At 42.7% G+C, this 27074-nt stretch overlaps 2 protein-coding genes across 2 annotated transcripts in view; both read right to left on the bottom strand.

Annotated features, from left to right (window-relative positions):
• The window catches only part of mgat4c (mgat4 family member C), a 103525-nt gene extending 96610 nt beyond the window's left edge, over positions 1 to 6915 (bottom strand). The window contains exon 1 of the mRNA XM_030732432.1: positions 6668 to 6915. The gene's annotated coding sequence lies outside the window, so the exon portion shown is untranslated. The remainder of the gene's footprint in view (positions 1 to 6667) is intronic.
• LOC115782321 (serine/arginine-rich splicing factor SR45-like) overlaps positions 1 to 22402 on the bottom strand; it is a 61351-nt gene extending 38949 nt beyond the window's left edge. Inside the window, exon 1 of the mRNA XM_030732433.1 lies at positions 21781 to 22402. Coding sequence (XP_030588293.1) covers positions 21781 to 22356 — 576 coding nt within the window. The 5' untranslated portion in view covers positions 22357 to 22402. The remainder of the gene's footprint in view (positions 1 to 21780) is intronic.
• Positions 22403 to 27074: the final 4672 nt, after the last annotated feature.

The raw sequence follows: 27074 nt of genomic DNA, 5'->3' as shown, positions 1-27074 counted from the left end.
GCTCCCCACAACGTTTCAGCAGTGCTAGAGTTACGATGTTAACTAGGCCACTTCATAACCTGACACCGCTAGCATTTAGAATCAGTATCACAAAGGAATTGTCCATTTCTGGTTCAACCAAGACCTCACACATTAAAACTGTGTGACCCACAGCAAACACGTCTAATGCTGCAGTGACTGAACATCTCTATGATTCTTCCATCTACAACACATTTAAAAAAAAAAAAAAATTACTGGAGCTCCTCCCATGCAGGTTCTCATCCCAGATGCATGTTCATTAACAGTGACAGTCGCAGAGTACCTGGAGAATAGTCTGCCCTCAGAATTACTGAGGTTCCACTTCTGGACAAACTAGCAGTTGTTTGTAACTTGTAGATGATGGCATTTACATCCTGTTTTTGAAGGTCTTAGAGAGTTGCTTAGATCTTGCCATAACAACATGCATAATTCAGTAGCAACAGGAGTAACAAAGCTAGACATGTCAGAGGTTAAAATAAGATGGGTTCTGCCCGTCACTCCCCAAAGAAATACTGATGTACAAAGAAGTAGCTAATCTGGAGCCACTGATTCTTATTTAATGGATGTGAAGCTATGATGAATGTAAGAATATGCTTATTTATTCCATTACACTATTAATAATCACAGTTCTAATGAGGATTAAATGGTTCATCACTATGTCAAAAAAAAAAAAAAAAAAGTCTGGTAGTGTTGGTACTACAAGCCAAACCCAATAAGCTTTGTAAAAGAACTATTAAGAAGCACTATTCAAGTAATGACTGGATTCCAGACACAAAAGATGAACTCTTTAAAGAAAATTCAGTTATTTCTAAATCTAAAGAAGAAAGCCATCATTTTAGAGTCTCAGCTTTTAATAGGAAATTGGTCCCGTATTGAGGGAGAATGCTATATTTGACACAATTTAGAAAAAGGGCAACCTCAAACGATTTTTTTTTTTACTATTTTGCTAAACATTAAGCTACACATTATGTACTCTAACTTATACACTTTATAACTTCCCTCCTCTCTTCTCGGGACAGCTCTCTCCAACTCTGACTCACATTTACATTGTTGTCTTCCTGCAACAACTCACCGGAGACAGTTCAGATCAAGACTTCTATATGAGCTTGATTTCTGACACATGTTGGACAGATCTCTGTAGTGATGCTTTCCATTATGTTTTCAGACACGTTGCCTCAACAACCTGAGCCTGTCACTGCAAAAAAACAAGCACCTTTACTTTGACGTGGACAATTGTTCCACGGGATTACACTGAGGGGACTTTGTGGTCATAATACTCTCACTCAATATTGGACCAAGTCCAAACATTTTTTTTATCCTTATAATATTTTATTTATAAAAGTCTGTCTTCATTGATCTTCAGCTTTACACTGTGAGCACAGGTCTTCTTGACCACCACTGGGCCAGAAGTCACATTCTCAGATTTTCAGATTTTATTTGGCATTTCTCTTTCCTTTCCTTTTTGAGTCACAACACTAAACAGTTGAATACAACACTTTTTACTTTCAACAGAGCATCCTGTTGTATTGATAATTTTATGTTGGAGGACCTCTTCAACCACTGCAATTGTTTTTGACTAAGTGAAAGTATTTGCTGCTCCCATAATTGAATTTCTTGCCATAGGAAACAAACATAAACAGTTCGTGTTGTTCAAAAATAAAGTGCACTGAATGTGTTGCTCATGCAGAATGAAAATTTTCATCTACTGTATCTGTTATAACAAACACTTCATTAGTGTCACTACTTTATCAGAATAGATCTGTTTAAAATTTACATTATTTATCTTCAAATGAGCATATTTCTTATAACTGACCCACCAAGACAGAGTTTTTAACACAGCTGAGCAATATTTGTTGGTGGTTTTTTATTCTACTACACAAAATGACTTAAAACATAAAATAAGTTCAAGTACAAAGTTATCATTTCAGTACGTTAATACATACTGCTATACTGTGTATAACCTCAAGGTTCCCTAACACATCCCTGTTATATTTTCTTCCCATGATCAAGGTTCAACTCCGCAATTTAACGAAGCACCAGAGACTTCATTAAAAGACCTCCAGGCTTTTCCACATAAAAACGTCTGTTGATGTCTGAGCCGTTAGAGCTGCTATTCTAAAATCTAACTCTGTTATTTACTCTGTGCTCTTGGATATGAGCTGCAAAGCACTAAAAGGTAACTTCTGATCAGTGTAATTAGCAATCACTGATTCCAGGTCAGATTAACCTAAATATTGATGCATGACTGTGTGTGTGTGTGTGTGTGTGTGTGTGTGTGTGGGGGGGGGGGGGGGGGGGGGGGGGTGGTTGTCATGAGCTTGCTAACTGCCCCCCCCCCCCCCCCCCCCCCCCCACCCATCATTTAAAAACTGGAAAATGAATTTGTGACTTGGTAGTTTGTTACTGAATCACAGGTTACCTGATCTAAGAAGTAGCAGTAAAAAAAAAAAAAGAAAGAAAGAGAAAAGTAGTAAGAATGTGAATCTTCATGACATTTTAATGCCAGATCACAAAACTCCATTACTGATACAGCCTTTTATTACTTTGTGCTACTTTCTTTGGTTTATCTGCACCAGAACTGATATGGAAGCAGTATGAGATGTTCACGGTGCAATAAGCATCTCTGTAAATATCAAACTATTAAGAAATTATTATCAGTTACAATTTTTAATGTTACCATGTGTACTTATTTATTTGAAAATAAATAAAAGAAATGAATAAGCCATACATATCGCGTTTGTACCAAAGAAATTAAGAGGAACATGAAGTAAAAGGAAATGAAAACGCAGGAACAAACAAATCCATTTTCTTTCTTCACAAATAACTGTCAGTATTTACACTACAGCAGCACAAAATCCATACACTCTTGCAGCCCTACAACTCAGTACTGAGATACAGACTCGTAAATGTTGTCAGATTATGAGCACACCAGGAATCTAAGAAGTTAATTAGAGCAGCAGTTACACAATATTAGTGATACCAGGAGCAGAAAGGACACTGAACAAGGATACCTGTGTTTTATTGATACAGCCATTGAGTCTAAATGCAGTGAGCCCCAATAATGACAAATGAATTAATGCAAAAAGCTTTAAGACAAATCATCTACAATTATATTAATAAATTGGGGTTGACGAGAAATGCAAGTTAAACTGGAACTGGCTTGGTCACATGGCATTTGAGATCAAACGTACCCACAGCATAATCTGCATACTGAAAATAAACTTTGAAAAGTGAAAGATTCCTGTGGTTTTTTTTTTTTCACAGGATCGAGACAAAGTTCGGGACGTTAAAGTAACTCCAACAATTTCAACAACAGCTGCTGACATTTAAGGTGAATTCAATTAAATACTTTGGGTGCTTGACAACATCGCTTCCTTTCTTTCTGACGTAGAAAACTTGAAGAAAACCTGCTGAGCATATGGGGCTCAATATTATACCCACAGTCAGAGACACCTCCTCTTCCCTCTCTTAATAAACATGATATTCAAGCTTTGCATCACAATGCTCACTGAACCAGCTAAGCACTTGACAGCAACATCAGTGCATCTCTGAGTGTATGAATATACAGTCTGGATTCATGCCTGGAGTGTTTCATCTCCTTCCTGTGCTAATCTTGGCATCGATGTTAAGCATGCTTTAAGTAAAGTCCGTTTTTTTTCACTCATTCAGCCAGGCAGGAAACCAGTCGGTAACTCAGTCATACAGTCACTGCACTGACATTAAGATTTTTCTTCACAGCAACTGAACATCTACCAGAGCTAAGATCCCGCTACCACTGAAGCAGCCTTCATACTCCAACGCTTACGCCTCACATCCTTCATGTCACAGCAAAGCTCAGTGGCTGTCCAATAGATTCGAGCTGCCCAGAAATTCATGACCTGGGCCACCTCAGAAAATCAACATGGTAAGTCACTAGGGGGAATAGTATGGTCAGGAGGCAGACTAACAATTATTTATGGCATTTGTCTAACCTTTCACGGATAAATCAAGTGAGTGGCTGCCCAGACTATCTGAGCGGATGCTGTTGCAACCTTCAGTGTCTCCAGACAGCTAAAAGTTCAACACGTCTTATACAGGGATAAATTTCCTCTTTTAAAAAATTTAATTTAATTAGCACTCTTTTTGTTATTTTGAAAGCTGGAGATGATCTACTGATGGGAGGGAGGGGACCATTTTCCATTGTGCTTGCTGATTCTAGAAAACTATCAAACCAGTTGGAGTAAGAGCAACCCTAGACTGAGTGTTTGGAAAATAACAACTGAGAATGAAGTGAAGTGTAAATGTCTTACTAGGACGGACATTTCCATCTTCTCCACGTAGAACGTCTGTATTAACTGTGGCGAGGCAACAGAAATAAGCCTGCATGTAATTCCATTCAGAAAGCAGAAAGGATTAGAGCGCTTCAGGTTTACGTTCTGCCTGAGCACACAGTTTGTCCATTCTTCTAAAGAAATACGACTTCATTTAAATTGCTTGGACAGTAGAAATGAATGTAAAAGTATGACTCATTTTTTTAGGAGTCTAGTCAGTTTTTAAATGGGAGTGGAGGGGTGGGGGGGTGGGGGGTAAGGTCCTTTGTTGGTTGCTGTTTCAGACTCATACTTAAGAGTAAGATTTGTCTGGTATTACCACACAGACTAACTTTTATGCCCAAAGTGTGTAAATATACAAATACTGTAGTAGGATGTAGTGATTGTACAGCAGGTCAGGGACCACTTGATGTGTGGATTCATGTGTAAATATATGTAGAGGGTGAAATTTTGACTTCTGTGGAGTTGGCCTTGTCTTTGCTGTGTTTTTTCTTTTCAAATGGATAACAGTTGCAACATTATACACTGAATAATCAGGAATGTCCTACTTCACAAATCTGCACTGAGGACTGGGGCAATCAGAAGCAGCATCTCCTGCGGTACGTAAGTGGCCAATTTCTTTTTATTTTCTTTTTTGATGTCAGTGACGAAATGTCCTATTTCCTGTTGTTCCTTGTTTTTGTTGTTCCCTATATTTAATTCAATGCTTCAGTTCCATTATCAAAAATGCCTTCTTAAAGCTGGGATAAGCAACATGTTTTTAACATCATTTGAGCACATTGCTAGTTAAGAGGCCTTAGAGAGAAGTAGGTGCCTTCTCCTCCACTGAGCTCATTTTTAGACTTCAGAAACCTGCAATGGGAGACGGGCCAATTATAGGTCTTTTCAGAGCAGATCAGATAAGCAATATAAAGAAGTATAAAGAGTAAAAATGGAATAAAGATGTGGTCGCACACTGGGTTGAACAAAGTGCTTCACCCTGTGAAGCCAATAGCATCGACTTAATTTTAGCATGTATCAGACATGCTTGTCTGATGGGAATGACTTAGAAGAGAAGTTTCTACATATCAATTATATATTTTTTTTTTCTTTTCTGGATATTTGCTTACTGCAATTTTTAAATAAAAGCTTTTTATAGCACAAGAGTAAGTTTCCACAGTGCACGGTTTTATACTGATTTTTGTATATCTTTTCAATCTTTCTGTAAAAATGAATTCATTCTGAATAATAGTGATTTCACAAAGTGCCGTGGTAACAAGCTGCAGCTCATAGTGGGAGACTCGCCCCTCTGTGACCCCTAATGAGCCAGCAGCCTCCCGCCAGAGGAAGCCCGCGCCGCTGCTCTTGTAATGAGCTGCTGTTTTGCTACAGGCCTTTCAGATGAGCCATGGAGCTGTCATTCGCACCGCAGGCCATGAGCAGCTCTGGCAGATGATGCAATTCTTTGACGACTTTAAGGACAATGCATGCCTTTGGTGAAGCCTTACTGTTAGAGTTTTAATTCAGCCTTCAGAAGTGAAATCACGTCTTGTATTAATAAAAAAAAAAAAAAAAAAAAAAAAAAAAAGCTGTTCATGTTTTAAACAAGACACTGTAAAGTGCTTGTGTTTTGCTGATATTCATATGTTATATGTTTTGATTTGCAAAGAGGGTTGCAGCCAATGAATATTCAATTACATAATCTGCTGACTTCTTCTTCACTTACACAGTGACTAAGTCTTTAAAATGGGCAAAGGTACAGAAGATACAAGAAATGTAAAAGCCCAGGAAGAATTTTTTTTTCTTCCAAACTGCTTATTTTAATCAACCAATAGTCCGAAAGTCCACAGATATTAATTTATAATGATAATTTGTAATAAAATAGAAAAGAAAAGAAAAGAAACCCCTCATAACCCCAAACCTTTTGTAGTACTGATATTCTATTAGACGGCAGTGTGGAAAATATTTTTTAATGTTTTTTTTTCTTTTTTTTTTAAAGCCTCATACAACGTGCTTTAAGACAGTTAAAGATATGAACTCCTTCCCTCTGGTGCTGCCTGGCTGCTGGGCTGGATAGAAATTGCACACACGGTCTCTGAGTGTGACTTATTGCATTTTTGATGTTATCAGACACGCAACCCCACATGCTGTGACGCCTGTGCAGCGAGGGACGCTATAATGTGCAAAAGTTATGACTTGGTCCCCATCTCAGTGACATGCTGTGCAGAGCTTGATAAGAAGCAGAACCAGCGTGCTGGTACAGTTATCAGCATAACCACGTGGCCTTACCTTCAGCAACCGTCACCTCAACTCGATATCAAACCAGCCAACATCCCACAAAATATGACATCTGCACTCACCTCCACATCGGCAGACTACAGTGGTCCGAAGGCAGGTGTCAGCGGGAGCTATGCAGAGCAAATGACCTCTTTGTTTTTCTCTCAGTTTCTCTTTCTTGTTTTCTGATGCTTGGATTGGCGCGGACACCGGCTCCGATGCGCTTCGCAACCTCGTACGACAGAGCCCAGGAAGGCGGGCATGCACCGTAAGAAATTTCTCTAACGGCGGATGCACCTCCGAGAGATTCTCTGGTTTTTCTCTCACACGAGATTTGATTTTCTCTTTCAGCTCTCACGAAAGACAAACTTTGCGAATTTCATAGGCTATTTCTGAGCATAAAAATCGCTGCCACATCCCTAAGGTAACGCTGCGCTCCGGTCTGCTCTCTCCTCAGCTCCTCCCGGCAGCAGGCGGACAGGAGGGCGGTGCGACTGGGTTCGTGCGCTCCAGCGGTGCATGCGTGGCACGAACGCTCCAGGATTCAGCTGTTATTGCGAGACAGAGTGCATGAGTCCTATTCAAAGCATGCCGAATATGAGACATGCCTCAGAGGCTAGAACTCGCAGATACAGGGGCGCTGGTGACATTTTAGGAAATCCCATCTCTGATCCAACAGGGGTGCGCATTTGTCCAAGGCGCCCCTCTGGGAAAAGTTTAACAAATAACGGCAATTTGCTTAGAAACCCTCTACATGCTTTAAGATGCGCCTGGTTAGAGAATAAATCACTAACAAATTCTATAGAGTTAGAGCTATGCTGCCCAAACTTTTATGTCAAAAAAATCAATTCAGATCTAATAGAGGTCTGGAGGACTAAATAAAGGTTTTATCTCATGGATCCTTTTGTTGCCTTTCTGTTCTGTGGCAGGGGAGATGACAGGGCGAGTGAAACTGAACCAAACTTCATTTTGACAGGGACCTCGCAGCAACCTCTTCAAGACCCTGAACCCCAGATTAGAAAGTGTATTCTTTATTTATGGCCCCCCCCCCCAAAAAAAGGGTTATTGCACTGTGCAATAACATCAGTAGAAGAAGCTACTTTCAAAGGTGGAGATCCAGAGGCTACAGCTACAGAGCAATATGGAGGTAATGAGCCAACCCTGGTAGAAGTGGAACTGTACTAGATGATGCCCAGCTACCTGCAATGACAGATGCATCTACTGAGCTGAGGATAAAGACTGTGGCCAGACTAATGGTAACCATTCAACCATGAGCACAACTCCCCCAGCTCACTGACAGAGTCCCATAAGAGGAGATGCTTCCAGATGTGAACACTGCTCTACTCACCATCCGCACTACCAGCATCACTGAAACCGATGAGCTCATATACACCTCTGTAATCGTGGAAGTAATCGTGGAAGAAACTTGGATATGAGATCAAGTATGCAAGTAGAGGAAGCCCTCTAATGCCTGATTTCGACTTCTGCACTGAATCTTAGTAGAGCTACAATGTAACTTACATAAGTGGCCGACGTCGTTGCCGGCATTTATGCTTGTGTGAGGTGCATGATGTGCCAGCTGATAGAAACAAATAAAATGCTTGGACCCTCCTGGGTCCTCAGTCTTTGTTGTGGTCAGTTTTTTTTTTTTTTTCAGGTGCAAACATATTCGTCCATCTAGTTTTTCCACTACTTTGTACATTCCCTAATGTCCATTTGGATAATTTCAGCAATCTCCCTCCAAGAATTTGTTGACATTTATGAGTCCTTATATTGATGATATGATTATTATTCCTTATACTGAGACAATGATATTCTCTCACACCTCACCAGGATCTATAACAAAGACATTGGGACATCATTTGGACTGGATAAGTGTGGCCAAATGGTTGCAAAGACAGGGAAGGTGATCCACACTGAAGAGGTGGAGCTACCAGAAGGGAAAATAGCAGATATACATGACAGCTACAAGTGCCTTAGTATCCCACAGGTCAACTGGAACCATGATAAAGATGCACAAAGGTCAGCCACAGCCAAATACATCTAGAAGGTAAGACAGATACCCAGCTGGAACAATGAGCTGACCACAGGAGGAGATAGATGCCACTGATGTCAAGACACAAAAACTCACAATATACAGAGGTCTCCACCCAAAGTTCAGCACCCTGAGGTTCTATGAGAAACAGAAAAGGGGAGGGCGAGAATTAGTGAGTGTCACAGCCACAATCCAGGATGAGGTGTGGAGCATTTCAGAATATGGCTCCCCAAAATGAGCCGCTCCAAGAGTGCCTCGGGCAGCTGAAGACAGGTGGTGATGCGGAACAGGAAGAGGAACTATCATGGACAACCAAGCCCCTACATCGACAAATAGAGGAAGTGGCTGACATCAAGAATGTCAACCAGTGGCTAGAAAAGGGCAGCTTAAAGGACAGCACAGAAGCTCTGATCATGACAGCACAAGAACAGGCTCTAAGCACCAGATTCAGAGAGGCAGGACTCTGCCAAGTTGTAGACTGTGCAAAGGTGCCCCAGAGACTATACAAAACATAATAGATGTAAGATACAAGCTGGGACCATGTACACCGAGAGGTACAACCAAGTGGCTGGGGTTGTGTACAGGAACATCTGTGCACAAGAACATCTGTGCCACATATTGACTAGAAGTCCCCATGTCTCGATGGGAGACACCACCAAAGGTGTCTGTGTCTGCCAGCAGCTGCTTGTCAGCAGACAAGACAACCAACAGATATAGTGGTGGTTTTCAAGGAGCAGAAGACCACAGTTGTGATTACATCATGAAGGAGTACCAGGGGCTGAAGGAACAGCTGGAGCAGGTCAAGTCCAAAATGATCCCAGCAGTAATAGGAGGATTAGGAACTGTAACTCTGAAACTAGAAGAGTGGCTCTAGCAGATTCCAGGTATGACACAACATCAGAGCTCTCTGTCCAAGAGTGCAGTCTTAGGAACAGCTAAGACACTGCGCAGAACCCTCAAACTCCCAGGACACTGGTGGAGGACCCGAGCTTGAGAAACACTCAGATACCACCATGCAGGGGGTGGATTCAATCACCCAAATTCATACAAGCCAAATACAATTATTGCCATAATAACCATGACGCATTAAAGTGCTACTTAAAGATTATTTCATTTTTAATAGGAAAATTTGAAAGTCCGTTTCACTATTTTGAGCCTCTTCACTATTATGGTATGGCGCTTCTGTGTTTCCCCGTTTCTGTCTTCTTCTTGTTTGCCAGTGAAATGATTACTCTTACAATTGCTTCCCACTTTACTTTGAAGACTATAGTTTTCTCACATGACTTCCTTCGTTTTTACATTTTTTTTTACATCTTGCCTTTGTTCCATTTCCTGTCTTCCCTGATTGTCCGCTCCACGTTCTCTCCATCTTTGCTATGTCAGATTAACTAATTACCCTCCCATGTTTGTTCTTACCCTGCTTTCCGTAGGTTTTGCGCCACTGTGATTCCCTGTGTTTCTTTAGTGTGTTCTTCGTACTTTTATAGATTTCCTGGATTATTTTCCTTTTGGACTTTTCTGTATGTTCATAGTAACTTTCATTTGATGTATATCTTCTTGTTCTACCTACTGTGTCTGCATGTAGGTCCTCTTTTTGAACTGTCGATCACAACAATGGCACATATGAACACCATGTTATATAATCAGTTCAAATAGAGGTCAATGTGGTGAAAGAACTCTGAAATCACAGTAGATAAATGACTGAAAAAAGGATTAAAACCATCTTTAATTGATTTTTTGATGACAGCTGTCAAATTGAAAAATTATTGCACGCTGTGATTTTAGCCTGTATAGGTTTAGACTTCTGACTGTATGTAGCAAATGCTTAATATCGAAGCAGAAAATTAATCGTCCATAAAATTTGACTTTGATATCAGCATGAAAGCCAAGTCATTAATCAGTAAAGAAATATGCGCCATGAAAATATTAGTCTGTTTATAATCACAAGTATCCATGGTGGGCCTATTAAGTCAAGCTGATTGGAAAATTTCAGTGAAAATGACTTTGCACGAAAGAACACAGTCACTCAGAGAAAAGGCTGGGTACCAGCTCACGCTCCATTTGAGGTCATTTTTGGGCTAAGCTGTTTATATGCATATTCATATCCTAATCACAAATACCCCAGCACACATCATTGAGCGGAATACTTTGGATATTATTATGGATTGAGAACTTAGTGTGACAACAAAATAACATTAGGATATCCTGGGCAATATGAGCCTGTCCCAGCACATAATTGTGAAGGGAGCTTATACCAGATGGGAAACGGTGTTTTCATGGCCCAAATGGAAATACTGAGCCTCCTGAATAATACTGGGGTGTAAATGTGCATGAAAATGCCTTCATTATAACATTTAGTTGGGTGTTGTTGATGTTGTTGATTGTAAATATTTCTTTTTTTGGTACTGATGAAACACAAAGCGACACAGCCACTGTTACTTAGTGCTATATTCCATTAAACTTGATTTCTTACATTACATCAGGTTTGCTGCTGGTATAGAAACTGTGGAAAGTGTAGCTCCAGTAACAGTACAAGACTTAATATATTTGGGCTTTGGCAGAGTTTTTATTCATATATACATAATCCTGTGTATTCCCAGCAGATATATTGTGGAAAATGGAGTATATATATTTACTCAATAAATATTCACTTTTGACTGGTACCGTATCTTGATACTATTTTTTTATTTTAATGAAGTTCACAAATGCAAACTTTTATTAGAATTAAATTAGAATTCGCCTTCTCTGTGGTTACAATTTCTTTCCCCACATGTTGCAAGAAGACCTGCTCCTACTCTGCCTCTGACTGATATTCCTATGATAACCATCTGACTCCTAACCGCCACAGTCAGACTAATACTTGTAAACCAGAGACAGAGTGGTGTGGGTCTGTGCAGAATAGAGAAAAATGTATTGGAGACTCTTACGCTGACCTGAAGCATCCTTCCATGTTTTCTTCTAATACAGTGGCATGCTTGCAGTGTGACAGTGGCACAGGGGATCCTCCTTGTATTTTATGCATTCACACAAACCTGTTGCTGGGCCTTTACAGCAGCCTCTTACATAATAAATGTGGAACAAAGCAGAGGGGCAAACAGCAACCCCGACAACAGTCATCCAGCAGCAGTCATCAACAACTGCTTCACTGTATATAACAAATGCACCACAGAAACATCTGAATTATTAATACATTTTGAAACTAATGAAGTGATTACTGAAAGATGATGCTGGTAAAATATAACATGAATTGCAGTGTGTAACCAGATACTGTTATATTCTTGTTAATGATATTACCACTTCTTAGATTTATTACACCACCCTGACAATAATGTTAAAATACCCTGCTGAGGGGCAGGATTTCTTTACATGCATGTCCACGTGTTAAGCTTTCTGTAAATATCAGTAGAGCATACTGTATGGTTTAATGTAATTGTTAAGAATACTGTGAGATTCATTATAGACAGAAATGTTTTGTTTTCTGACTGAAGCATCGAGCAAATCCAGAACATCAGTCACAGAAAATCCTGCAAACTGACCTGGGATCCCAGTACTATGAAGTGGTGATTAGCTGAGGCATACACTTTAAGAAAATACATGTTTCATGTTGACTTTAAACCAGGCAGGTGATCATTATTAAAATTTTTATGAATTCTGCATCATATGTCCTTGTCTTCAGATGCTGTAAAATGAAATTTGGCTTGTATATTGATATTCCTGCTATTGGGTTTGGGCATATTTCTGTCTCCCAGTCAAGAATAGTCGACGTGGAAATTTTCATTGTGTCAAACTGTCATTTTTCTTTCTTTTGAGTATTCATAAAAATCTGTTTCCTAACCTGCCCAATAGTGTAATGAACACACAGATATAGGCCTTCCCTCATCATTCCTGATAATAATGGGGAAAGAGTCATAGTGAAAGCATTGTGACATTTTTATAGAACATCAAATTCCTTATTAGAGGAAGGTTCCAATAGATGGATGGCTCAGCAGAACATTTTGTAACATGGGAGACCGCAGCATGTTCTTTAAGCCTGAGCTTTTTAAACACAGATCCTCTGGCATTAACAAACGTGTTTTTAATTCAGGTTTCCCAAAACCTAACCAATTTGTTTTTGTGTCTCAGCAAGCCCTTACATTAACATCGTCACATCATAAAGATTTTTTCCTTTCCAGCTGCAGTTTAGGATTATTTTTGAAAGCTTTTAACTATGTTTCTCTGTGGCATGGTAGGTTCCTACAGGACAAACAAGCTATATGCCTGTTTAAGTTTTTTAGGATTTTTTTTTTTTTTTTAGAACTTGTTGAAATGTTTTCTTTAAATGAGCACAAATGGCTTAAGGATGCTGTTTCAGGTTAGGAGGCAAAACGGAGTTGACACAGGCGTTCGGCTGTTCTTTTGCGGGGGCTGCAGGGCCTATTTCTGGACAGGCTCTTATGATTCATTAGTGGGTGTTTGGAGGTCTGATGTGTCAAGATGTGTCATTTCACTAATTGTCATTCTGACTTATCCTAAGCCCTCTCCAGTCCCTGAGCTCTCACCAGAGATTATTTCAGCACAAAACTAAGAAGAGAGGGAAGTTTTCATATACCTGAGGGAAGGAGAATCTGGTTTGGCTCTCTTGGGGTTTAGTAAAGTTGGACTACAAACACATTTCATAATTTTCTCCACATTGAAACCAAAAACTTCTCGTTTCCATGTCCAGGTCAGATTTTAGTTTAAAGGGAGAAAATACTCAAATTCCTTTATGGTCTGCATTCATAATTTCATTATTAATATTATGTAAACACATAGATGTGACCTGGTGTTTTCTTTTTTATTTTAAAACAGTATGGACAGCTTATGATCTCATAATCTATTTAAAAAAATACAAAAAAAAAAACAGAACAAATAAACATTATATTCCAAAGGACCTGTAAGCTATGCAATTATAATATGTACTCAAGTGAAAAGAGAGGTTGTGTTAACATTATTTATTGTTTTAAAGCTATTTTACCAGCATGCATCAATCACATAACTTCTTGCAAGTAAAAGGCACTCATAGTGAGGATCTGCTCACATCTTTAAACCAAGTTTTAGGTCATTAATTTGGTTTTAGATCCTACAGCTGTATTGTATCATCAGCATCATTCACAAATGCAGAAAACAGCTGTTTTCCAATGCTTTGCTCTGATCTAACCATTGTCAACAATTTAGCAGCTACAGAGCCAGATATTTGTTTCAGGGGCTGGTGAAGTCCAACAAAGAGCTAAAACGAATTAAGGAGAGAGACAGGACAAAAGACATGCTGTGGAAGAGAGACAGAGACTAATAATGAATAATGATTAAATGTGGAGTGGTGTATAAACAGAGTTAAAAGAGGCAAATGAAAAGAAATACTCACACTGCATCATGGGAACCAGCAGCCTAGGTTCATAGCAACATAAATAAGGGATGGTTCAGGGCTGCCTGATCCAGCCCTAACTATAAGCTTGATCAAAAAGGAAAATTTTAAGCCTAATCTTAAAAATAGAGAGGGTGTCTGTCTCCAAAAATTACTATCCCAAAATATTTTTAAAAAAATCTTAGGTTTAGGAAGAAATTATGGCTTGGGCTTGCCAAAGAATATGTACAGTATAAAATGATATCATTTTAAACTCTTAGTTGTATAATGAATGCAAAATAAATTTATGTGAACTAACATCGATTACATGAACATAATATCACTTACTACTTTCTGTTCACTTTTAGAAAAATAAATATTCTTTAAAACGTCATATTCAGAGTAAAAATGATATTCCCTATAACAGACAGAGTGGATACAAGTAAATAGAAATTTACAAACATGCATATGTATATATACAGTCCTGAGGTAAGTAACAATAGATTACTTGAAGCAGAAAGCAGACTACACAAACTGGCCTAATCTGAAATCATTTTACATCATCAAGATGCCTGCAGATTATTGATCACAGCCTGATCTGATCGAAGACTGGATGGATCTCAGTTTGCCTCAGAACATTTAAAGACTTTCAGCTCTACGCTTGAACAATAGATAGATTGGTAACTCATGTATATATGTATTAACTCACCCAAAAGCACAATGAGCTAAGATAACTTGTTTTGGATTTGAATTTACTGCAGTAATAATAATCCTGCTCCGTATTCACAAGCAATATAGATACATGCAAGAAGGATAGTAGACTCTCTTCTACTGTGCATGTTCAGCAAAGTTCAGTAACCTACAGTAAATAACACAGCAAACATATCAAGTTTTATATGCATATTCTTCCATAGAGGTTTGGACCGTACATTAACTTGAATTTATGGGTTTGTGCAAACTATGCAAAATATCTGCTGTATTTTAAGTCCTTCAAGTAATTTGAGTATTGCCCTTTTAATACATCAATTGATTTCCTGGACTCAGTCATTACTGGGCTGCAAAAGAGGGAAATCGACCTCACTAGTAATTAAAAAGCTTAATTACCAATAATTAAGCTTTTTTCTTTTAACAAGAACCTTCTGCCTCATATCTCACAGAGCATGTACAGTAAGAGGTGTATTATGTTCTGAAAGGACAACGCTAGATAATTCGCACCAGCCTAACAAATACTTAACAAGAATTCAAGATTTCACAATAGAGGACGAAAGTCCCCTTTCTCACAGTATCATTTATGCAGTGAATTATATCTGGTAATTGGTCCGAACATCTTGGTTCACATTGTCTTCTCTGCAGGAAGCAAGAGCAGCAGAGCTCCCCCGTTGAAAACTTTCCCAAGCCTTCTGCAGGCGGGATGTAAAGAAATCTTGTGAAGAGGTTAAGCCATTGTTAATTCCACAATGCTTAATCATTCTCCTAAAATAACAGGGAAAGCATCATTCCTAGAACAGTTGCCAATGGAAAGATTAACTGGATTAGCAAACAGATGATGTGGCCAAGCAGCGATTGCCGTGGGTCTGAATTGTATCAGTGTGGAAACTCGGTTTGGATCTATATTTGTTAAAAATGCAAATCTCTCCTTCTGTTAAAGCATGAATGTAAACAATGTGACAAGGAGCTGTTTACATCTTTAAAAGAGACTCATTTGTGACACATTTTGGACAAATTTGATGTACAAAGCTGATATTTTGTGTTGTTTGTATACCTCATGCAGCTCTGTTTCAAACCTCGACAGAGGAGATGGAGCCAAAATAATATATTCTGTGGTGATGTAGCTGGATTTTTTTTGAAACACACTTTGGCTAGAAAAGCCACTGTGGGCTTGTTATGGTCGCTCCTTATGAATAATTGCGGAAGTCCAGCAGCCTTAATAACCTCACTAACTCAGTCTCCTCCCTTCCCCTGTGTTATTTTGGTCATCTCCATGCAGAGGAACACAAAGCGACCATACCCCAGGGTTGCCATGAATAGGGATGTTTATGACAGTGTGGTACGATTTGTCACTCCTTAGCGCAACCTGTGTCCTGCAGGAAGCCAAATAATGATTTTAACTGCCCGTCTGAAAGATTGATCTTCCTAATCCTCCCCACCTTTCTCCCTACTGAAAGGTGCAAACTAATTTACGACAGGGCTGACGATGGGCATGCTATGCCTGTGAATGAATGATCTGGCCTCTAGCAAAAAGAGGTAATTTCCTCTTAATGTAGTGCCGTAAACATTTATCATCATGCTGTGCTGACAGCACATCGACACGGTGAGGACTATGCAAGTGCTCGCTTTAATCTGTGAAGATTTTTACCTTTGATTACTGGTGTGGCCGACAATCACCACCCACCGTGCTTGGTTAATTTTACCTTCCACCAGTAATTGTTGGTTTGCAGGGTGATATAAATTAATGTAAATCTTTAGGCTGTGGAAGGGGACATTTAAAGATAAGCAGCAGTTACTTCTCTTGTGGAAATTTTAGAACATTTAATGAAAAACGTCTACTGCTGGAGTTGTTTTTTTGAGACAGAGGCACCAATACAGAAACCAGGACTTCCTCTGTTAGGGAGTTCCCGCATGCCTGCACATCCCCTCCGTGCAGGGTCAAGAGGTCAAGCGCAACATAAAGCACAAGAAAGAGAAAAAGCCGAATCCTTGGATATAAAATAATCCTCAATACTGCCACTCGGGTTTGAGGTTTAATGCAATGAGAGAAAGACAAGCAGAAACTCAAAAATTGAATGAGGCATGACGCTAGGCTATTTAATAATGTGATGTAATTATGTCGACAACCAAGCTTGTGTTGACACTTTGGGACAAGTAATATTCCGATGAATTGAGAAAGCCAGAACTCTTCATTCAGCTCAGGGATAAATAATGCAGATTCACATTAACGTGCTCAGGCTGAGAGAGAGGCATTTGCACATGAATATATAATACGCTGAAACAAAGGAAACACTTTCAATAATTGTGTACAGCAAGAGTCAATAAGAGAGACACGATGCAAAAAGACATAAAAACAAGCAGAAGGTGTCCACGTCTGCTCTGAGCAGCTGTAAAAGTCCATTTGTTGTAGACCTGCTGGTGCTGTACACATGAGAACTGAAGGCATCACAAAAAAAATAAAAACAACAACAACAACAAAACTGTCACTGCAAACTCATATTGGCTACTAATGAACATTACTTCATTGGTGCATATTATTATGCATGAAACAAATTTTTGGCATGAAGCCCTGACATGTTATGTTAATGTTTTAGCAAACAACTTCATATCAGCCTGAGATGGAGCAACATTAGCATTAATTTGGTATCATGTTTCTGTCAACCTGATGAATACAACTCTAATGTATCCTCTCCTCTTCACCCCATAATCTTCTAAAAAAAATAAAAAATCTGGCTCTGTAGATCCTTAATTTTCCTATTTCTACAGCAGCTAATACAGTGCGCTCATCACGGCGTGTTTGTTACACGAATGAAGAAAACACTGAGATGAAACTGGAACGTAAATGTTCCAGTGATGCAAAACAGCTGAAGCAGCTTTTAGCCATCAGCTAAAAATGACTACAAAAAATAAACCAGCAAGAAGACTGGTGATAATTCTCAGCGTGGCCTGAAATATCAGCAATACTGTTCATGTCGATAAGTCATTTTATTCAATGTAAATATATTAAATATAGCTCATGCAATACATTGAACATTTGATAGCATTTTTTTTTAATGTGATGTTCCTGAGCTGCATGTCCCAGAGGACCTGTCAAACACTGAGCACATTACTATGAAATTATTTCCCCATGGATTTCCTGTTGAAGAAGCATCTATAGCTTTATATGTCCACTGTAATGATGTTGCTATCACTGCAAAACTGTAAAACCTATCATGTCCTGTGTGACAGCTGAAAAAGCTGTAATGATCAGACAAGAGAGAGATAAACAGCGTGGACTCTGACAGCCACACATTTTTACTTCGGAAGCGGTAATGCACCAGTCACATATTGTCACGGATCAGCTGTGTGGCAGGAAAGAAGGGGACCCCAAGGCAGACGAGGTAAATGGAAAAGACAGTCTTTAATTGGCAAAGTGCAGGACAAAACCAGGAACAAAACCAGAACAAAACTGAACCACAGAGGAACACAGCAGGGGAGCGAACGACGACGCGACGAGGACAAAGTGAAAACACCGACAATATAAACACAGCAGGTAATGGGCAAATGGGAAACAGCTGGGAGGGAAACACAGGAAGCACAATTAAACCAAAAGCGCACAGACAAAAGACCTACCAAAATAAAACAGGAAAGAACCTAACAGAGTACACACTGGCTGAACACCTGGGAATACAGACACCGAAGGATAACCGACACCAGCACAACAGAGCACAAGGGAACAGAAACAGTGAAACCATAATAAAACAGAACTAAATCACCGGAACATAGAATACTGGGCCACCGGCCCAGGACCATGACAGTACCCCCCCCTTAAGGGCCGGCTCCCGACGGCCCACAACAAGAACAAAGAAAAACCAAAACCGGACCAGGGCGGGAGGAGGGGGAACCGGACGGAGGGACCGAACCAAACAAAACCCAGGAGACAAAACAAAACAAACCAGTCCAGGAACTAAACAAAAAACAGGACCAAAACAAAAGGCAATGGCACAGGGCCGAAGAGCGCCAACGCTCAAAATAGGGGTCAGAAAAACAAAAACACAGAGCCCAGGAAAACAGTACATAGTGTCCAGGAGGACCCACTGGGAAATCCCAAAACAAAAAAAAAAAAACAGTTCAGGGGCCACACAGGCCAAGGGCCACAAAGCAGAGTCCAAACGAGGGAGGCTGACCGCGCTCCCAGCGGCGGCGGCGACGAGGACGAGAAGGAATCACTGGAGGCCGACCGCGCTCCCAGCGGCGGCGGCGACGACGAGGGCGAGTCACTGGAGGCCGACCGCGCTCCCAGCGGCGGCGGCGACGAGGAGCAGGCACCGGAGGCTGACCGTGCTTCCAGCGGCGGCGGCGGAGACGAGGAGAAGACACTGGAGGCCGACCGCGCGGCATGCGGCGGCGACGAGGAGGGGTCACTGGAGGCCGACCGCGCTCCCAGCGGCGGCGGCGACGAGGAGGGGTCACTGGAGGCCGACCGCGGGGCATGCGGCGGCGGAGAAGGGCGACCCCGGGCTCTGGTGGGGAACCCTCGGGTGACGTGGAGCGCTCGGACTGAGCAGAGACCCCCACCGGCTCGGACTGAGCGGGACCCCCTGGCTCGGAGCGCTCGGACTGAGCGGAGACCCCCATCGGCTCGGACTGAGCGGGACCCTCTGGCGCGGAGCGCTCGGACTGAGCGGGACCCTCTGGCGCGGAGCGCTCGGACTGAGCGGAGACCCCCATCGGCTCGGAGTGAGCTGAGCCCATGGGCTGAACGGGGCCTACATAGTGAGGCACCGGATGCGTAGGCTGGGACCGCGGAACAGGGCACACTGCTGCTTTATTGAGCAGGGGCTGCTCGGGGAATAGCCGAGGTGCAGGGGACTGCGTGGAAGCAGGCCGGGAGACGACTGGCTGCGTGGAAGCAGGCCGGGAGACGACTGGCTGCGTGGAAGCAGGCCGGGAGACGACTGGCTGCGTGGAAGCAGGCCGGGAGACGACTGGCTGCGTGGAAGCAGGCCGGGAGACGACTGGCTGCGTGGAAGCAGGCCGGGAGACGACTGGCTGCGTGGAAGCAGGCCGGGAGACGACTGGCTGCGTGGAAGCAGGCCGGGAGACGACTGGCTGCGTGGAAGCAGGCCGGGAGCTAGCTGACACTGGGGCCTGAGAGGGAGCTGACACTACTGGAGCTACAGAAGGAGCAGGAGCTGAGGGAACTGGGACCAAAACCGAAGGAACTAAGACAGGGGCTGAGGGAACTGACTGAGAGGGCACTGAAACAGCTGACACTGGGGACCGAGGAAGAGCGACTGGAGCTAGAGCTGACTGAGGGCGAGGGGGAGCGACTGGAGCTAGAGCTGAGGCTGAGGGAGCTGATGCGGGGAGAGCTGGCACTGGGGAAGTTGAAGCGGGGAGAGCTACAGAGGCTGACTGAGACTGAGCGGTGGCCGGAGCTACAGCTGACTGAGACTGAGCGGTGGCCGGAGCTACAGCTGACTGAGACTGTGAGGTGGCCGGAGCTACAGCTGACTGAGACTGGGAGGTGGCCGGAGCTACAGCTGACTGAGACTGGGAGGTGGCCGGAGCTACAGCTGACTGAGACTGGGAGGTGGCCGGGCCGGAGCTACAGCTGACTGAGACTGGGAGGTGGCCGGAGCTACAGCTGACTGAGACTGGGAGGTGGCCGGAGCTACAGCTGACTGAGACTGGGAGGTGGCCGGAGCTACAGCTGACTGAGACTGGGAGGTGGCCGGAGCTACAGCTGACTGAGACTGGGAGGTGGCCGGAGCTACAGCTGACTGAGACTGGGAGGTGGCCGGAGCTACAGCTGACTGAGACTGGGAGGTGGCCGGAGCTACAGCTGACTGAGACTGGGAGGTGGCCGGAGCTACAGCTGACTGAGACTGGGAGGTGGCCGGAGCTACAGCTGACTGAGAGACAGGCTGAAGAGGCACTGTGGACGACACTGAAAACTGCTGTGAAGGCTTGGACCTGGCTGCCCCCACCCGCGGAACAGGAACGGGTGCAGAGGTCAGCCCGTCCGTGGCTGCCCCCACCCGCGGAACAGGAACGGGTGCAGAGGTCAGCCCGTCCGTGGCTGCCCCCACCCGCGGAACAGGAACGGGTGCAGAGGTCAGCCCGGCCGTGGCTGCCCCCACCCGCGGAACAGGAACGGGTGCAGAGGTCAGCCCGTCCGTGGCTGCCCCCACCCGCGGAACAGGAACGGGTGCAGAGGTCAGCCCGTCCGTGGCTGCCCCCACCCGCGGAACAGGAACGGGTGCAGAGGTCAGCCCGTCCGTGGCTGCCCCCACCCGCGGAACAGGAACGGGTGCAGAGGTCAGCCCGTCCGTGGCTGCCCCCACCCGCGGAACAGGAACGGGTGCAGAGGACAGCCCGTCCGTGGCTGCCCCCACCCGCGGAACAGGAACGGGTGCAGAGGACAGCCCGTCCGTGGCTGCCTCCCCCCGCGAAACAGGTACGGGTGCAGAGGACAGCCCGTCCGTGGCTGCCTCCCCCCGCGAAACAGGTACGGGTGCAGAGGACAGCCCGTCCGTGGCTGCCCCCACCCGCGGAACAGGAACGGGTGCAGAGGACAGCCCGTCCGTGGCTGCCTCCCCCCGCGAAACAGGTACGGGTGCAGAGGACAGCCCGTCCGTGGCTGCCGCCACCCGCGAAACAGGAACGAAGCCATCAGTCTTTGAACCCCCAGTTCTTTCTGTGGCTAATTTCTTAGGAGCCAGTTCAGGGGTGTCAGAATGACAGACCTCTATGACAAAGGCCCTAACTAGGGCAGGAAGAGAGTCCAAAAGCCAGGGATGTACTGACAACAGATTACATAGCCTCTGCACTATAGCTTCCTTTTGCCTTTCACAATGAAGTTCAAGCCACAGATCACACAGCTTATAAACAAAGTTACACACATCCGACCGGGAGCCCTCAGCAGGGAAACCATTCTTTGTAGACAAACACGAAACGTCTTTATCCTTGGCTGTCAGTGAAACAGGGAATTTGGGGCTGGGTTTTACAGCCTGCTCAAAAAACACATGTCCTTTAGCGGCTCCTTTGTTCAGCCCAATGTCAAGGAACTCAGTCTTTACGTTAACAGGCATGGCAACAGAGTTACTCACGGAACCTGGTGACTGAGTATGAAGCGGCGACGGCTGTGTGGAATCTGGAGGCTGTGGTGACCGTCTCCGCGGCGTTATCCCGCTCTGCTCCCGCGGCGATTCTCTACGATGCTGTCGGGAGCTTGGCCTTCCTCCCTCAGCAGCAGGCAGCGGTGAAGCAGAAGTGCTGGGAGGCCAGGGACCCCTGTGTCCCAGGAATCGGAAAAATGACTCCTCCGGAGTCATTCCGGGCGGCGGCTCCGGCGAAAAGTCTCTTTGCTTCCTCCGGGATCTCGTCCTCCGTGGCTGCGGCATGGAAAACCGCGGCGTCATACCGCACGGCTCCGGGGACGAATCATGCAGCTGCTGCCAGGGATTCCCCTTCCGCCATGGCTGCGGCGCCCGCTGAGGAGGGGAGGGACCAGTGAGCGGAGTGACAGGTGAGCGAGCGGCAGGAGACAAAAAAATTCCGCCAGTGCGGATAACTCGTGGCTTAGGAGGAGGAGGTGAGTGGCGTCGCCGGGGACCGTTCCAAAAAGCAGGTCCCCCCAGCGCCAGGCGAGTGCCACTGTAGGGGTCGGAGTCTGCGGGGTCCATTCGTGGTCGCGTCGTACTGTCACGGATCAGCTGTGTGGCAGGAAAGAAGGGGACCCCAAGGCAGACGAGGTAAATGGAAAAGACAGTCTTTAATTGGCAAAGTGCAGGACAAAACCAGGAACAAAACCAGAACTCAAAACCAGGACAAAACTGAACCACAGAGGAACACAGCAGGGGAGCGAACGACGACGACGCGACGAGGACAAAGTGAAAACACCGACAATATAAACACAGCAGGTAATGGGCAAATGGGAAACAGCTGGGAGGGAAACACAGGAAGCACAATTAAACCAAAAGCGCACAGACAAAAGACCTACCAAAATAAAACAGGAAAGAACCTAACAGAGTACACACTGGCTGAACACCTGGGAATACAGACACCGAAGGATAACCGACACCAGCACAACAGAGCACAAGGGAACAGAAACAGTGAAACCATAATAAAACAGAACTAAATCACCGGAACATAGAATACTGGGCCACCGGCCCAGGACCATGACACATATACTCCATCAGCAGCTGCACCAATACTGACTTTATGGGTATAATTTAAAATACTGTGTTATTTTAGCAATCTAGTATAAGAAAATGATCTCAAATTTGATGTATAAACGTATCAACTTGAGTTAATAAGTGCTGTTACATTAAACGGTGAAGAATGACGTTAATCAGTTCAACACAATATTATTTTAAACTGCAAAATGAAAACAAGATTCTTGGTATTGGCTGAAACCCTGAGCTTAGGTATCAGAATTGATATTGTGATGATCAATGCGTTTACACTTGAATGGTATATTTGTGTAAGCTTAGTGATGCTGCTGTATTCTCTAAAAAATAGATTTTCTCCTTTTCCTTTAAGGCCGCGCATTCATCAAATCACAGTAAGCTGAGCCAAGGCGATGCTTCTCTTGTGGCTGTTGACAAGTCCAAAGCATATTAAATCCAGTGTTGTCCAAAGATCAATATTCACTGCAAGTATTGACACTTGTCCACTGGTGTGACAGAGTGTAGGCGTGCATTTGCATCACACTGTGATGCACTGTCTGTTGCAGTGTTAAAGTTCACTGCCTGAGAGTGGGGTAGTTCACTTGTTTTGCTGTCAGTCACAATAAACTCAAATGAGCAATTTAAGGCTGACCTGATACTGGCTGACCTGGCAGGGATGTAAAGCTATCATTATTATCTTTCCTTTTTTTTAAAATTTTATGTCAGTATATATAATGCAGTTGACATTTGCATTTAACTCAGAAAAAAAGTATTTGGCTGCTGTTTAACAGTCATCATGAATTTTAATGGCCTGCCAAACCTGTAATAAAGATAATGTGGAACTAAATCATTGTAAATCCTACAGAAAAATGTGCAAAGTTTGACAATGTATATTAAACTTAACCTTCAGGCTACCTGCTGTAGGGCTAAATGCTGTAGGGCTTGTTGTAGGGCTAAATGTTATATCATTTACCACCATGTCCCTCACTTCACTTGTTCCTTGACCTCTGCTGAAGTTTTTGGGGCACCAGTGAAGGCATGGCCTCCACGCCTCTTGATTTCTTCCTCATCTCAGCAGGTTAGAGCAGATAATTTCTCTGCTACTGGTAACCATATAACCCAGTACAACCTTTCACGTGTGGGAATTAAGCCCAACAGGTGAGCCCAACAGAGAAGAATTTGAGGTTGTATTTGCCCAAGACTGGCCATGAAGTCAAAAACCAAAATCTAAATGCAAGGAAAAAACTCTGTGAATAAAATGTGATTGAATCACAAATGATCCCAATAAAGTAGATCAGTTTTCAGGCAATGCATTTATAAGTTAAAACTGTCTGTACCCCCACAAATATAAGAGAAATACTAGATTTTCAGTTGTTTTATATAGCAAAGAAATTCTCAAATTGCATTTTGATTTAAGGCCTTAACCTCTGAATCCCTACCGCCTGAAATGTTCACCTGATAAATATCCCCTAATTCAGAGAATAATAGCTCCAAAACTGTGAGGCCAAAATGAACAACTTTGGGATCTTTGGTTAAGAGAAATTCTGAAATATGGTGAAAAACCTCCTGCAAATATTGACCATTTTATTTTGGCCTGATCAATACTGTGAGTTACAGGATAATCAAAGGCCTTACAAAAATAAATATGTTCTAACAAGTCTCAAATGCAGTTTGATGTAGTGGGAATAAAGCAGAACAAATGACACATTAAGTTTTAGTGGAACTAGGCAGCCGCCTCTGTGAATACGCTATGCTCAGCAACCTTCAAAATAAGGCACACCATGCTTTTCAATAACAGAGCCGGTACACAGGGCTTTAGAGTGAAAGAGGTTCAGCAAAATGGCAAGAAAATATGTGAGGAATCAAGCATTCATATGAAAAATCTAATGTAAGGACATATTTGCAACCTCTGACTAACTGGACCCAGATCAGCATTTTGTTCATTCTACTGACATTTTTGAATAAAGCTGCAATCTTTCTACTCCGGCCTGTCTTGGATTACCTGGTACCCCCCCCCATTACAATATACACTAATGTGATTTTTGGGATGTATGATGCGTCTTTTATCACAATATTAGCATAACTCAGCCACCACCATGTGGCCTGAGTGACCCGGAGATCTGTTAAAAAATAATCATTACTCCTGCACAGTTACTATATATGCAAAACTAGGATGTACAAATTGGAAACTCTTTGCCTGTGCAAATTTTACACAATAATTAACCTTGAGAAAGTAGACAGACTCTGAAATCTAATAAATATTTATTGCTTGACTTACTCATGATATGAAGTTCCTTAAAGCTTTGACTGGGGAGATGCTGACAGGGATGAGAGTGGGGTAAGACTGATAATGACAGTGCTGATGAGGTAATAATTAAGATGATAATGATGATGATTGTGAGGGTGATGACCTTCATATACATCTGTTCAATGTGATATAATCCTTTTTACTGAGTTTCCTTTTTTGTGTTATACCACAATAATTACCTGTTAAACAGTTTACATATATTAAACACGGGGACTCCAGCCTTAATAATATAACAAAATCTACAGCTACATTATGGCTCTTTGAAATTGTTCTGTTAATGTAAACATACAAATCAAAAGCTGGTAAAATTGTAGCAGTTAATATGCTATTGTCAATCACATCTAACTTGCTAGTATTCAGTGGTGTTAACATGTTTGCATGTTCAAGTAGGCTGAATTAAAAATTTGGCCTCACATTAGAACAAAATGAAAATGTACTTTTATTTATATAAAATACTTCCATGCAGTTAAGAGAGTTGGTCAGGACTGCGCCAGTGGCATCAGCTGAAAAAGGCTCCTACCTTTTTCAACTTATGACTTTATCTATTTTATCTATCTAAGCAGCGAAAATCGCATGACATGATTTTTAATAGGGTTCAGAAAGGTTGGTTGTGTTTTATATTCACTGTCACACGTAACCCTTCGATCCAATCGGGGGTCTGTTCATATTTATGTGACTTCCCTGTGTCCGCCGTTCCTGTTAGCCGTGATGGTAGTGCACCATCTGCAACAAACCATTGTAAATTAAATGAAGTAATTAACATAATTGCCAGAAATCCATGTTGCTATTAAGTTGCCACTCTCTTAGAGTAATCATTCACATCTTATTCACTTAATTGATTGGCGCTCTACATCACAAACATTGAGGCACTCTCATCTTGTCTCCCCCACTGAACAGTTTCTTTCTCATCGCAGTACATCAGAAGAATACTGATTCAAGTATGACAGATGATGCTTATTGTACATAGAGCTCTTTTAGGGGTTTTAGGTTTTCATCCTACTGAGGTGGCTCGACAATGAAGTATGATAAAAAAAAAACCAGCTTCGCAACCCAGAACTCCCAAAGATGTAGATAGCTATGTTATTCAAATGTCATTTTATTCAGCAGAATTTCAAAGAAAAGCATTTGAAACTGGAGCTTTTCTTTTCTTTGTGTCCTGTGTGAAGGGCTCACGCTGACTTATCTCCTGCTGGATCTTATCTGGATGTCTTGATGGGTTCTGGTCCAGTCATGCTGCTTTCATCTCTGGAAAAAAAAACATAGTCTATCTAAAAGTTGAAAAGAAAAGGCACTTTGTACTGTTGTTGTCAGTTGAGGAAATGTCAGCATCAGTAGTTTTCTACTATTAACGGTAGAGATAAATAATCCAAGTTGCTCATGGAGTCAGCTTCGAGTCTGTCATGTTGTGAAAATAAATGTCTGCTGACAGTCAGATGAAACTTTGTCATGTGTGTGCATCTGTAATCAAAATGCTTTTGTTCACTTTTCTGTGCTAAATCACCATCGCCCTTCTCCTTCATGCCTTATTGGTGTGAGATTGTTACTATGTTACATAATTATGTTACCATCACCAGTCTGGTGAAGTTTTTCTAGTTTCTGATACGAATGCACCACCATTCCAAAATCTGAGGAGCATGAAAATTTCAGTTAGAATTATTGATTAATAAAGCCATCCATCTTAAATCACTCATTTTTAAAAATGTAAATATCTAAGCAGGGACACACAGCCCACTTTTCAACAAACATCACTTCACCTCGAGGAGTGATTGGTTAGCTGTAGCTGTGCAGAGGTAAGAACTCCAAAGTTCTCCAAGGTTTAAATGTTTCACTCTGTCTGGTAACATTATTAGAGCGTGCACTGATGAGAGTAATTTTTTTCCTTTTCCTTGTAGGGCCATAAAATCTTTCACCACGGGGGGGCACG

This window comes from Archocentrus centrarchus, chromosome 6 (genome assembly GCF_007364275.1).
Source record: "Archocentrus centrarchus isolate MPI-CPG fArcCen1 chromosome 6, fArcCen1, whole genome shotgun sequence".
Taxonomy (NCBI): Eukaryota; Metazoa; Chordata; class Actinopteri; order Cichliformes; family Cichlidae; genus Archocentrus; species Archocentrus centrarchus.
Note: the sequence above shows the minus strand (reverse complement) of the source record. Positions and strands in the feature narration are given on the sequence as shown.